This window comes from Leucopleurus acutus (genome assembly GCF_964270905.1).
Source record: "Leucopleurus acutus genome assembly, chromosome: 5".
NCBI lineage: Eukaryota > Metazoa > Chordata > Mammalia > Artiodactyla > Delphinidae > Leucopleurus > Leucopleurus acutus.
Genome location: NC_139147.1, coordinates 109284927 through 109298012, shown reverse-complemented (window position 1 = coordinate 109298012; position 13086 = coordinate 109284927). Strand labels below are relative to the sequence as shown.

Genomic DNA, 13086 nt, shown 5'->3' with positions numbered 1-13086 from the left:
AATGAGAAGACAGAAAAACACACAGCAGATGAAGGAGCAAGATAAAAACCCACCAGACCTAACAAATGAAGAGGAAATAGGCAGTCTACCTGAAAAAGAATTCAGAATAATGATAGTAAACATGATTCAAAATCTTGGAAATAGAATAGACAAAATGCAAGAAACATTTAACAAGGACCTAGAAGAACTAAAGATGAAACAAGCAACGATGAACAACACAATAAATGAAATTAAAAATACTCTAGATGGGATCAATAGCAGAATAACTGACGGAGAAGAATGGTTAAGTGACCTGGAAGATAAAATAGTGGAAATAACTACTGCAGAGCAGAATAAAGAGAAAAGAATGAAAAGAACTGAGGACAGTCTCAGAGACCGCTGGGACAACATTAAACGCACCAACATTAGAATTATAGGGGTTCCAGAAGAAGAAGAGAAAAAGAAAGGGACTGAGAAAATATTTGAAGAGACTATAGTTGAAAACTTCCCTAATATGGGAAAGGAAAAAGTTAATCAAGTCCAGGAAGCACAGAGAATCCCACACAGCATAAATCCAAGGAGAAACACGCCAAGACACATATTAATCAAACTGTCAAAAATTAAATACAAAGAAAACATATTAAAAGCAGCAAGGGAAAAACAACAAATAACACACAAGGGAATCCCCATGAGGTTAACAGCTGATCTCTCAGCAAAAACTCTGCAAGCCAGAAGGGAGTGGCAGGACATATTTAAAGTGATGAAGGAGAAAAACCTACAACCAAGATTACTCTACCCAGCAAGGATCTCATTCAAATTTGATGGAGAAATTAAAACCTTTACAGACAAGCAAAAGCTGAGAGAGTTCAGCACCACCAAACCAGCTTTACAACAAATACTGAAGGATATTCTCTAGGCAAGAAACACAAGAGAAGGAAAAGACCTACAATAACAAATGAAAAACAATTAAGAAAATGGGAATAGGAACATACATATCAATAATTACCTTAAATGTAAATGGATTAAATGCTCCCACCAAAAGACAAAGACTGGCTGAATGGATACAAAAACAAGACCCATATATATGCTGTCTACAAGAGACTCACTTCAGACCTAGAGACACATACAAACTGAAAGTGAGGGGATGGAAAAAGATATTCCATGCAAATGGAAACCAAAAGAAAGCTGGAGTAGCAATTCTCATATCAGACAAAATAGACTTTAAAATAATGACTATTAGAAGAGACAAAGAAGGACACTACATAATGATCAAGGGATCGATCCAAGAAGAAGATATAACAATTGTAAATATTTATGCACCCAACATAGGACACCTCAATACATAAGGCAAATGCTAACAGCCATAAAAGGGGAAATCGACAGTAACGCATTCATAGTAGGGGACTTTAACACCCCACTTTCACCAATGGACAGATCATCCAAAATGAAAATAAATAAGGAAACAAAAGCTTTAAATGATATATTAAACAAGATGGACTTAATTGATATTTATAGGACATTCCATCCAAAAACAACAGAATACACATTTTTCTCAAGTGCTCATGGAACACTCTCCAGGATAGATCATATCTTGGGTCACAAATCAAGCCTTGGTAAATTTAAGAGAATTGAAATTGTATCAAGTATCTTTTTCTTTTCCGACCACAACGCTATGAGACTACATATCAATTACAGGAAAAAATCTGTAAAAAATACAAACACATGGAGTCTAAAAATTACATGACTTAATAACGAAGTGATCACTGAAGAAATCAAAGAGGAAATCAAAAAATACCTAGAAACAAATGACAATGTAGACACGACGACCCAAAACCTATGGGATGCAGCGAAAGCAGTTCTAAGAGGGAAGTTTATAGCAATACAATCCTACCTTAAGAAACAGGAAATATCTCGAATAAACAACCTAAACTTGCACCTAAAGCAATTAGAGAAAGAAGAACAAAAAAACCCCAAAGTTAGCAGAAGGAAAGACATCATAAAGATCAGATCACAAATAAATGAAAAAGAAATGAAGGAAATTATAACAAAGATAAATTAAAAAAAGTGGTTCTTTAAGAAGTTAAACAAAATAGATAAACCGTTAGCCAGACTCATCAAGAAAAAAAGAGAGAAGACTCAAATCAATAGAATTAGAAATGGAAAAGTCACATATTAATCAAACTGTCAACATACACTGCAGAAATACAAAAGATCATGAGAGATTACTACAAGCAACTCTATGCCAATAAAATGGACAACCTGGAAGAAATGGACAATTTTAGGAATGCACAACCTGCCAAGACTGAATCAGGAAGAAATAGAAAATATGAACAGACCAATCACAAGCACTGAAATTGAGACTGTGATTAAAAATCTTCCAACAAACAAAAGCCCAGGACCAGATGGCTGCACAGGCGAATTCTATCAAACATTTAGAGAAGAGCTAACAACTATCCTTCTCAAACTCTTCCAATATATAGCAGAGGGAGGAAGACTCCCAAACTCATTCTACGAGGCCACCATCACCCTGATACCAAAACCAGACAAGGATGTCACAAAGAAAGAAAACTACAGGCCAATATCACTGATGAACAGAGAGGCAAAAATCCTCAACAAAATACTAGCAAACAGAATCCAACAGCACATTAAAAGGATCATACACCATGATCAAGTGGGGTTTATTCCAGGAATGCAAGGATTCTTCAATATACGCAAATCTATCAATGTGATAAACCATATTAACAAATTGAAGGAGAAAAACCATATGATCGTCTCAATAGATGCAGAGAAAGCTTTCGACAAAATTCAACACCCATTTATGATAAAAACCCTGCAGAAAGTAAACATAGAGGGAACTTTCCTCAACATAATAAAGGCCATATATGACAAACCCACAGCCAACATCATCCTCAATGGTGAAAAACTGAAAGTATTTCCACTACGATCAGGAACAAGACAAGGTTGCCCACTCTTACCACTCTTATTCAACATAGTTTTGGAGTTTTAGCCACAGCAGTCAGAGAAGAAAAGGAAATAAAAGGAATCCAAATCAGAAAAGAAGAAGTAAAGCTGTCACTCTGCAGATGACATGATCCTATACATAGAGAATCCTAAAGATGCTACCAGAAAACTACTAGAGCTAGTCAATGAATTTGGTAAAGTAGCAGGATACAAAATTAATGCACAGAAATCTCTGGCATTCCTATACAGTAATGATGAAAAATCTGAAAGTGAAATTAAGAAAACACTCCCATTTACCATTGCAACAAAAAGAATAAAATATCTAGGAATAAACCTACCTAAGGAGACAAAAGACCTGTCTGCAGAAAATTATAAGACACTGATGAAAGAAATTAAAGATGATACAAATAGATGGAGAGATATACCATGTTCTTGGATTGGAAGAATCAATATTGTGAAAATGACTCTACTACCCAAAGCAATCTACAGCTTCAATGCAATCCCTATCAAACTACCAGTGGCATTTTTCACAGAACTAGAACAAAAAATTTCACAATTTGTATGGAAACGCAAAAGACCCCGAATAGCCAAAGCAATCTTGAGAGGGAAAAACGGAGCTGGAGGAATCAGGCTCCCTGACTTCAGACTATACTACAAAGCTACAGTAATCAAGACAGTATGGTACTGGCACAAAAAAAGGAAGATAGATCAATGGAACAGGATAGAAAGTCCAGAGATAAACCCACACACATATGACCACCTTATCTTTGGTAAAGGAGGCAGGAATGTACAGTGGAGAAAGGACAGCCTCTTCAATAAGTGGTGCTGGGAAAACTGGACAGGTACATGTAAAAGTATGAGATTTGATCACTCCCTAACACCATACACAAAAATAGGCTAAAAATGGATTCAAGACCTAAATGTAAGGCCAGAAACTATCAAACTCTTAGAGGAAAACATAGGCAGAACACTCTATGACATAAATCACAGCAAGATCCTTTTTGACCCAACTCCTAGAGAAATGGAAATAAAAACAAAAATATACAAATGGGACCTAATGAAACTTCAAAGCTTTTGCACAGCAAAGGAAACCATAAAGAAGACCAAAAGACAACCCTCAGAATGGGAGAAAATATTTGCAGATGAAGCAACTGACAAAGGATTAATCTCCAAAATTTACAAGCAGCTCATGCAGCTCAATAACAAAAAAACAAACAACCCAATCCAAAAATGGGCAGAAGACCTAAATAGATATTTCTCCAAAGAAGATATACAGAGTGCCAACCAACACATGAAAGAATGCTCAACATCATTAATCATTAGAGAAATGCAAATCAAAACTACAGTGAGATATCATCTCACACCGGTCAGAATGGCCATCATCAAAAACTCTAGACACAATAAATGCTGGAGAGAGTTTGTAGAAAAGGGAACACTCTTGCACTGCTGGTTGGAATGTGAATTGGTACAGCCACTATGGAGAACAGTATGGAGGTTCCTTAAAAAACTACAAATAGGGCTTCCCTGGTGGCGCAGTGGTTGAGAGTCCACCTGCCGATGCAGGGGACACGGGTTCATGCCCCGGTCCGGGAAGATCCCACATGCTGCGGAGCGGCTAGGCCCGTGAGCCACGGCTGCTGGGCCTGCGCGTCTGGAGCCTGTGCTCCGCAACAGGAGAGGCCACAACAGTGAGAGGCCCGCGTACCGTAAAAAGAAAAAAAAAAAACTACAAATAGAACTACCATATGACCCAGCAATCCCACTACTGGGCATATACCCCGAGAAAACCAAAATTCAAAAAGAGTCATGTACCAAAATGTTCATTGCAGCTCTATTTACAATAGCCAGGAAATGGAAACAACCTAAGTGCCCATCATCGGATGAATGGATAAAGAAGATGTGGCACATATATACAGTGGAATATTACTCAGCCATAAAAAGAAATGAAATTGAGCTATTTGTAGTGAGGTGGATGGACCTAGAGTCTGTCATACAGAGTGAAGTAAGTCAGAAAGAGAAAGACAAATACTGTATGCTAACACATATATATGGAATTTAAGAAAAACAAAATGTCACGAAGAACCTAGGGGTAAGGCAGGAATAAAGATGCAGACCTACTAGAGAACGGACTTGAGGTTATGGGGAGGGGGAAGGGTGAGCTGTGACAAAGTGAGAGAGTGTCATGGACATATGTAAAATAGATAGCTAGGGGGAAGCAGCCGCATAGCACAGGGAGATCAGCTCGGTGCTTTGTGACCACCTAGAGGGCTGGGATAGGGAGGGTGGGAGGGAGAGAGACACAAGAGGGAAGAGATATGGGATCATACGTATAACTGATTCACTTTGTTATAAAGCAGAAACTAACACACCATTGTAAAGCAATTATACTCCAATAAAGATTAAAAAAAAAAAAAAAAGCAAAAAAAACCAGACTCAGCACAATGTTGTTTTCCCTTCACTGAGACATGAGAAAATGGGAGATTCTGACGTACATTTCTCTTCCACTAAAATTACAATTAGATTGAAAACCCATATGACCGCAGTTTATTTTCATAAGCACCCATTAACTGAACAAAATACAAGTGAGAAAGGAAGAGGATAAAGAGAAAGAGCAGCTAGCAGGAAACTCAGGGTAAGAACAGTTGTAACTAGAATTTCTCAACTCCACATATGGCAACAGATGGGTAAGAAACTGTGAAAGAGTCAATGCTTCTGAAATTTCTGCTCTTGTTGTTAAAATTGCAATCTGTGGATTAAATTATTTTCATCAAGGTCAAAATTTTCAATGAGAAAATACAGGGCGTTTCAAGATGTCATATTTGTCAATTAATTTCCTCTTTCTTCTAGTCATTCACACTTGGAACAGCCATCTGTGATCTGGCCATCAAACTAAGTCAAGTCTCCATAGTTTGAAGACTGGGAAGACCTTGCTCTGATACATTTGTCTTTTTAATAATAATAAAGTCTTCCTCTGACCTCTAGCCAATTAGGCAAAGTAATCAATAGAACCGTCCCTGTGAGCTAAGCATTGTACCAGCCATCAGTTTCCTGACACTCAAGCTGGATTCTCCACAGTTCCAGAAATGTGTGCTGATGATCCAATTAACAAAAGTTTAATTAACAATTGACAAAGAAAGGTCAGGAGTGTGTATCCAGAAGAAAAATCCCTCAGGCCTTACCATCATCCACAATGTCCTGGGCTGCCACGGAGTTTGTGTACACAACCAGATCAGAGAGCTCTCGACAGAGCTTCATGGTTTTCCTTCGGCGGCCCAACCTGTAACATACACACCAGGACTCATGACATTTTAGAGCTGGAAGAGTTTTGGGCTTCTGGTTACTCCACCTTCCCTACCTGCTCCTGATGGAGCCAGGATTAGAAACCAAGTGTGATTTTTAGTTCAGCATTCTCTCCACCACAACACCACACTCATGTGGCTTTTTCCACCGCTCAGCCAGACTTTATTCAAGTCTCTTCTCCTGAATTTGTGAGTTCTATTGTGAAGGGCTTGATTCCCACCATTACCCAACTGTGGAGTAAACCAGAATTTAGCAGGGAATCACTCTGCTTTGTCAGAAGGAGAACCTGGACTAAAAAGCAGTAGGGATACTGTACTGTCAGTCACAAGAATCCCATACCTAAAGATAAATACACCAAACTTTCCATAGTCATTATCTTCTAGAGGTATAAGTACAGTGATTTTTGATTTCTTCTTTATGCTTTTTCTATATTCTTCAACTTCTTAAGACAAATATCCATTACTTACTCTCTCTGTACGTCTATATCTTCTGTATCCCATAAACCACTCCTAGGATCTGCTGTACAACTTTACAAATTCTGCTACTTACTCTTTGCCACAGTAAAATTCTCCATAGATTATCACATTCTCCTCACAGACACACTTTTCTCCTCTAGGAAAACATATAATCATTAAAAACTTCAATCCCCACCAAAGGAGATACACAAATGGCCAATAAGAACATGAAAAGAAGCTCAACATTAGTCATTTAGGAAATGCAAACCAAACTACAGTGAGATACCACTGCATATCTACTAGGTTGGCTATAACCAAAAAGGCAGGCAATAATGAGTATTGGCAAGGATGAGGAGAAACTGGAATGCTCATATATTGCTGGGAAATTTTCAATGGTACAATTGCTTTGCCAACATAGTTTGGCAGTTCCTCAAAAAATTAAACAGTTACCATGTGACTCAGGAATTCCACTTTTAAGTATATACCAAAGAGAAATAAAAACCTATGTCCACATAAAAACTTAGAAATGAATGTTCATAGTAGTATTATTCATAATAGCCAGAAAGTGAAAACAACCTAAATACCCTATAGCTAATTAATAGATAAATGAAATGCAATATATTCATACAATGGAATATTATTCAAAAATAAAAAGGAATGAAGTACTGATACATTCTACAACATGGATGAATCTTGGAAATATTATACTAAGTGAAAGGAGCCAGACAAAAAAGGCCAAATATTGTAGGATTCCATTTATATGTAATGTCCAGAAAAGGCAAATCTATAGAGACAAAAAGTTGGCACCAGAGACCGGGGGAGAGAGAGATGGAAAGTCGCTGCTAATGGTAGAGTTTCTTTTTGGGGTGATGAAAATGTTCTGGAATTAGATAGTGATGATATAGATTTATTCACTCAGTGAATACTTATTGAGCACCTATTGGAGATAAAATAGTGAACAAATCAGACAAAAATTCTTACTGTAATGATACTTATATACATTCAACAAAAGAATTAAGGCCAAAATGTGTCAACACCTCATTTTGCCAAGAAAGAAGACATGCACATAGACAGGTATAAAAACCAATGGGAAGAAGAATCCATGTTCCTCCTTTACCACGTAATTAGGAAATTCTTTAGCCATCGGTAAAAATCTGGTTTTGTGAAAGCAAATGATTATAAATCAATGTGAGGGAGGTAATGCCTAGAAATGACAAGTAAAACTCCCAGGACACTCCATAACACAGACAACTTCTGTATAAAGTTAGCCCTTTTAATCCTTATCTTAAAATTGAATTAGTTTACTGAAGTCCCGAAAGGACACCGTCATCAATGCTTGAGCCTCGATAGCTATTACGGGCAAATCTCTAATTGACTCAAGAGCAGCATGCAACGTGACTTCATGTGATAGCTTCCCTGGCTATATGATTCAGAGCCAAGCCTTTCTCAAGCTTATATTTGAGAAAATTCACAGCAGAGGTCTCCTGGAAGGTAATTCTATTTCTCTTATATCCTTTACTGTAACTACATATTGAATTTTCTGTACTCTAAGGGTAGGAACCATACACATCTCCTTTGCCCTCACTAATTAGTTACTATTTTATGTATGGACATTCTGTTGGAGTGAAGCGCAAATATAAAATTTAAGTGAACACTAAATGTGATTCATTCCTATAGGACCTCTATGCCTCCAATTTCGTTTAGTTTCAGTCTTATGATAAAGTCACAGAGGGGTGTGTGTGTACATGTGCACGTGTTTGTATATTTATCTGTCTATGAAGGATATAATTTACTTTCCTTTGCGAGACTTACTGTATACATAATTTGCCAGAAAATCCTGTATCAAATCATGTGTCATAATTTGGGTTCTACAATTTTGGCCATTTTACTCATCCCAAATTCTACTGGCAATAATAAAGACAACAGCAGCTAATACTTTTGAGCACTTAGTTAATTGGAGTAGGGCTCATCAAGCCAAGTAGTTTAATTCCTTTAATCCTTACAATGACCCTAAGAAATAGATACAAATGAGGAGCCTAACTTGCCCCCATCTTAAAGTTGGAGGAACAAGAGTTTGAAGTCTGGCTGATTTCAGATCCCTGACTCTTCACATGTTCTCATCATCTATCTTCTCCTTCAGTCTCCTGTGAGAGCCCCTCTGTACTAGTTCATGTGGTCCCTCTCTCTTCTCTGAAGATATCTTTTACCTGACAACTGCTACAGCCAGCATTTATTAAGAGCTCACTGTGTGCCAGGCAGCACAAGTCCCCTACATGTATTATAATCTCACATCCTGTTGATCTTCACATGTCCCACTGCAGAGCTCTCTACCTTGCAATCTGATTTCCTAGACAGGTACAACTAAAACAGCCAAGCTGATGTGGATGGAGAGGCCCCAGGAGCCTGAGCAAGAAACATGGAGAGCTTTCTTACCTGTACAGCTGGCCGGTCTCCTTGCCAGGATTCTGCTGTGCGTCCTCCTCTTCATCAGCACTACAAGATTTGGACCGTGATTTTGTGGTTTTCTGCTGGAAAAATCAGAGTTCACTTAACACAAACTCAGCACATCAGATACATCTACAACATACAGAGGAATGAGCTTTAAAATAGACACACACACACACACACACACACACACACACACAAGGACAATTACTTGGAAAAAAACAACTGACCAAATATTGCAGCTTGCCTCACCATCAATAATAAGCATGTCTGTGGCCAAAATTATCTTAAAATATCAAGGCAAAACTGAGGGTTTCATGCTCTAACATTGACTTCTAAGCCACATAAAATGTAAGTCTTAGACTATTAGTCATGCATTGAAGGTCTCTGTGAGGGGTAGGGTTAAAGTTGTAATATCTATTTAAATGATTATAAGGGATAAAGTGTCCTCTTATATAGGAAGCTCACTATTCCCTTTGACTTACTTATAAAAGGCAGATTTGATAAAAAAGACAAGTAGTAATTTTTAAATGAATAACTACCACTCCTGCTTTTGTTCAGTCTGCATTCAAAAACCCATCTAAATCAAACTGTTCATTTGAGACTTTGACCCATCTTAATTTCTAGAGCAGAATGAAAATTGTTACCTACAGGAGTAAGGCTGAAAGACTGTAGGACTAACCTGGTGTCTTTGGACAGATTAGCTGTTAGACATAAAACCTCTTAGGAATGATACACTTTCAGCCCCACCACATTGGAGATAACCCCAATATTTGGCAACGCACACCTCAACAATACAAATGATGGGGAGGGGCCCTAGTAACTGCAGAAAAACTTGCCACCAAAATTACAGCTTCTACAAACAAAGGTAAGACCTTTAGACAGAGTACGCTGGACATTTTGGGAACATGGCTTAGAAAAGGAAAGGGACTCCATCCCCACATTACCATGGGACCAAATCAACTTCTAGATTTTCTCATTCTCAACAAATAAAAAAATTCAAACTACCCTGTTGGCATAAACACATTCAACTCTACTGCACTGACGGCAAGGCGCCAATTTAGTCTAGAACATTTTTACATCTTATTTATGCCTTGAGAACTTCAGTGCACATGGCGTGGACCCAGGCATCTGATGATCTCATGTTCCAGATTGGCCTCTCACCAAGCTGATAAATTGGCTAATCTCTCAAGCTTTCTATTGTGCTTTTTTAAAGGGTAGGACAAAAACATCTGTCCTAAAGGATTATTATTTTTGTGATGATTAAATGAGATGACATGGAAAGTCATTCTGTAAACCACATAATATTAACTTTCAATTTAAAATACTATTAATACTTATTTAAATAACCTGTAAATAATCTTGTAAACATTCATTTTTATGACTTGAGACATAATAAATTCTAATTCTATACTAGCAAAGGTACCCCCTAAAAGCTTTACTTTGGAAAATAATTTTAATTTAAATGAGTGGTTGTAATCAAGAAAAGAAATATTCTCCAATTCCGCATATAGTTAGTAATTTGAAGTGTTACAATAATAAATCTGTCTTTCCCAGGTTCATTTTAAAATATAAAATGCAGAAAGTAGAAATAAGTAATGAATCGCCAATGATAGATATTTGGAGAAATGATGATATATTTTCTTTACATACAGTTTTGACACATCTTATCATAGTTAACATACGACATAATCAGTTTTTCATCTTACTTTTTTATTTAATGTTTTGCATGTTGAGCTCGTCAGAGTGATCATCTTTCTTTCTTTCTTTTTTTTTTTTGCGGTACGCGGGCCTCTCACTGTTGTGGCCTCTCCTGCTGTGGAGCACAGGCTCCAGACGCACAGGCTCAGCAGCCATGGCTCACAGGCCCAGCCGCTCCGCGGCATGTGGGATCTTCCCGGACCGGGGCACGAACCCATGCCCCCTGCATTGGCAGGCGGACTCTCAACCACTGTGCCACCAGGGAAGCCCAGAGTGATCATCTTTTAATGGCTGTATAATTGTCCATTGTGTGAATGAATCATGATTTACTCAAGCAGTCTTTATGGGAGAACAGTTTGGTTGTTTTCAGTTTATTATGGCTACTTTGTCCAACCTTTCAATAAATTATCCTATTGATGGGGCAGGAAATTCCAGATACAGCATTCATTAAAGTACAAGAAATGGCCTTGGAGAAACCTCATGCATAAAGTTCATCACCCAATAATTGACTTCTTGTTTAACATGTTTTACCTTTTTATTGAAGGTAAAGCATACACTTAGAAAAGCACAGGAATCGTAAGTGCACAGCATGATGGCTTTCCAAAAAGTGAAACCACCCAAATGAGGAAATGGAATATTATCTGCCCCAAAGCCTTCAGATTCTCCCGTTCGGTCATCACCTTCTCCCCAAAGGTAACTACTATCCTGACTTTTATCCCATAGATTTTTTTTTGCCTGTTTTTGAGCTTCATATAAATGGACTCAAACTGTATGTACTCTCTTGGGTCTGGCTTCTTTTGCTCAATGTCATGTTTACCAAGATCACACTATTGCATGTAGTTGTAATTTTGTCATTCTCATTGCTGATAAATATTCCCTTATGCGAATACGCCACAATTTTTATCCTTTCTAATGATGATGGACGTTTGAACTGTCTCCTGTTTGTAGTATTGCAACTAATGCCCCTGTAAATATCGTTGTTTGTCTCATGACACACACCTAACAATGGAACTGATAAGACATGGTTCATAGAGTGGCTTTAGTTGGTACTGTGAAACAGTGTGTGGAAGGAGCTGCACAAAGGCAGGTTCCCATTAGCAGTTGATGAGAGTTCAAGTTGCCCAGCATCCTCGCTAACACATGCTGTTGTCAATCTCTTTATGTTTGCTGTTGTGGTGGGTGTACACGGAATCTCATCATCATTTTAGTTTGCATTTCCCAGAGGACTGATAAGGGGGAGAACCTTTTCCATATTAGCCACTTGGATATCTTCTGTTGTGAAGTTCATTTAAGCCTTTTGCTTGTTTTTTAAAAATTAGTGTGCCTTCTTTATTGATTTATAGGAATTCTTTATATATTCAGGAAAGAAATCCTTTGTGGACTTGTACAGAATATTGAAAATATTCTTTCCCAGTATGTTATTTGCTCTTTGATACTTCTGATGAACAGGAGTTCTTAAATTATAAAATAGTTTAATTATCAACTTTTTCCTTTTCTGGGGTCTTTGTTGAGAAATCTGCAGTTATTCCAAGGTCATGATGATAGTCTCCTGTCACCCTCTGGACTCTTTAAATTACCGGAATTATGCACACTTATCATCCTTAATTCGTACCTTATGTTTTCCGAAGTTGGTCATGAGGGATCGTCCATGTGTTTTCTTTCCACTTTCCTTCACATCTGGATGCTGAGTAAATAAAGCATAATATGACTACTTTTCTTCTTTGCTTTTGTTTTCTCCTTAGTTCTGATGGAAGGGCATGGAGTCCCTCTCTCCTTCCATCTCTAGGTGGGCAGCCGGCAGGTCCTGCTCATTTCCTCCTGCTCTACCCTCCACTTCCCTGAAGGTGGCTGTGTCTGCCTTGAGAGAGGGGGGATGCTGTACAGAGAGACCTGGGCACCATCAGGAGATGGCAGCTGCCAACAGCTCCCCAAAGCTGGGGTCAAGGACCTCTCAGTAATGCCCAGGTGTGCAGGCCTCTCTACTGCCTGTTCACAAGGCTCTCTACAGCACAGGATGCATTCCTATCAATGCCCTGAGGGGGAATAAATCATCTTCAGTTAAAAGTAGATTTAATTTTGAAAAATGGCCACAAGTCATTAACAGCCAATTCAGTTGACTAAAAAAAACTAATCAGACTGATCACTTAATTACTACTTAGAATTTGGAAACATTAAAAACAAATAAAATCCAAGTATATCTATGAGGCAATAAGATTGTTTTTCTTTAAGTAAACTGCAGCAGAGC

General features: G+C 38.0%; 1 protein-coding gene across 1 annotated transcript in view; it reads right to left on the bottom strand.

The window, feature by feature from the left end:
- The window catches only part of PLCH1 (phospholipase C eta 1), a 235274-nt gene that overhangs the window by 20539 nt on the left and 201649 nt on the right, over positions 1 to 13086 (bottom strand). Inside the window, exons 14-16 of the mRNA XM_082840361.1 lie at positions 12454 to 12525; positions 9129 to 9220; positions 6120 to 6217 (exon numbers count right to left, since the gene is read on the bottom strand). Of these exons, the coding sequence (XP_082696487.1) occupies positions 6120 to 6217; positions 9129 to 9220; positions 12454 to 12525 (262 nt within the window). The remainder of the gene's footprint in view (positions 1 to 6119; positions 6218 to 9128; positions 9221 to 12453; positions 12526 to 13086) is intronic.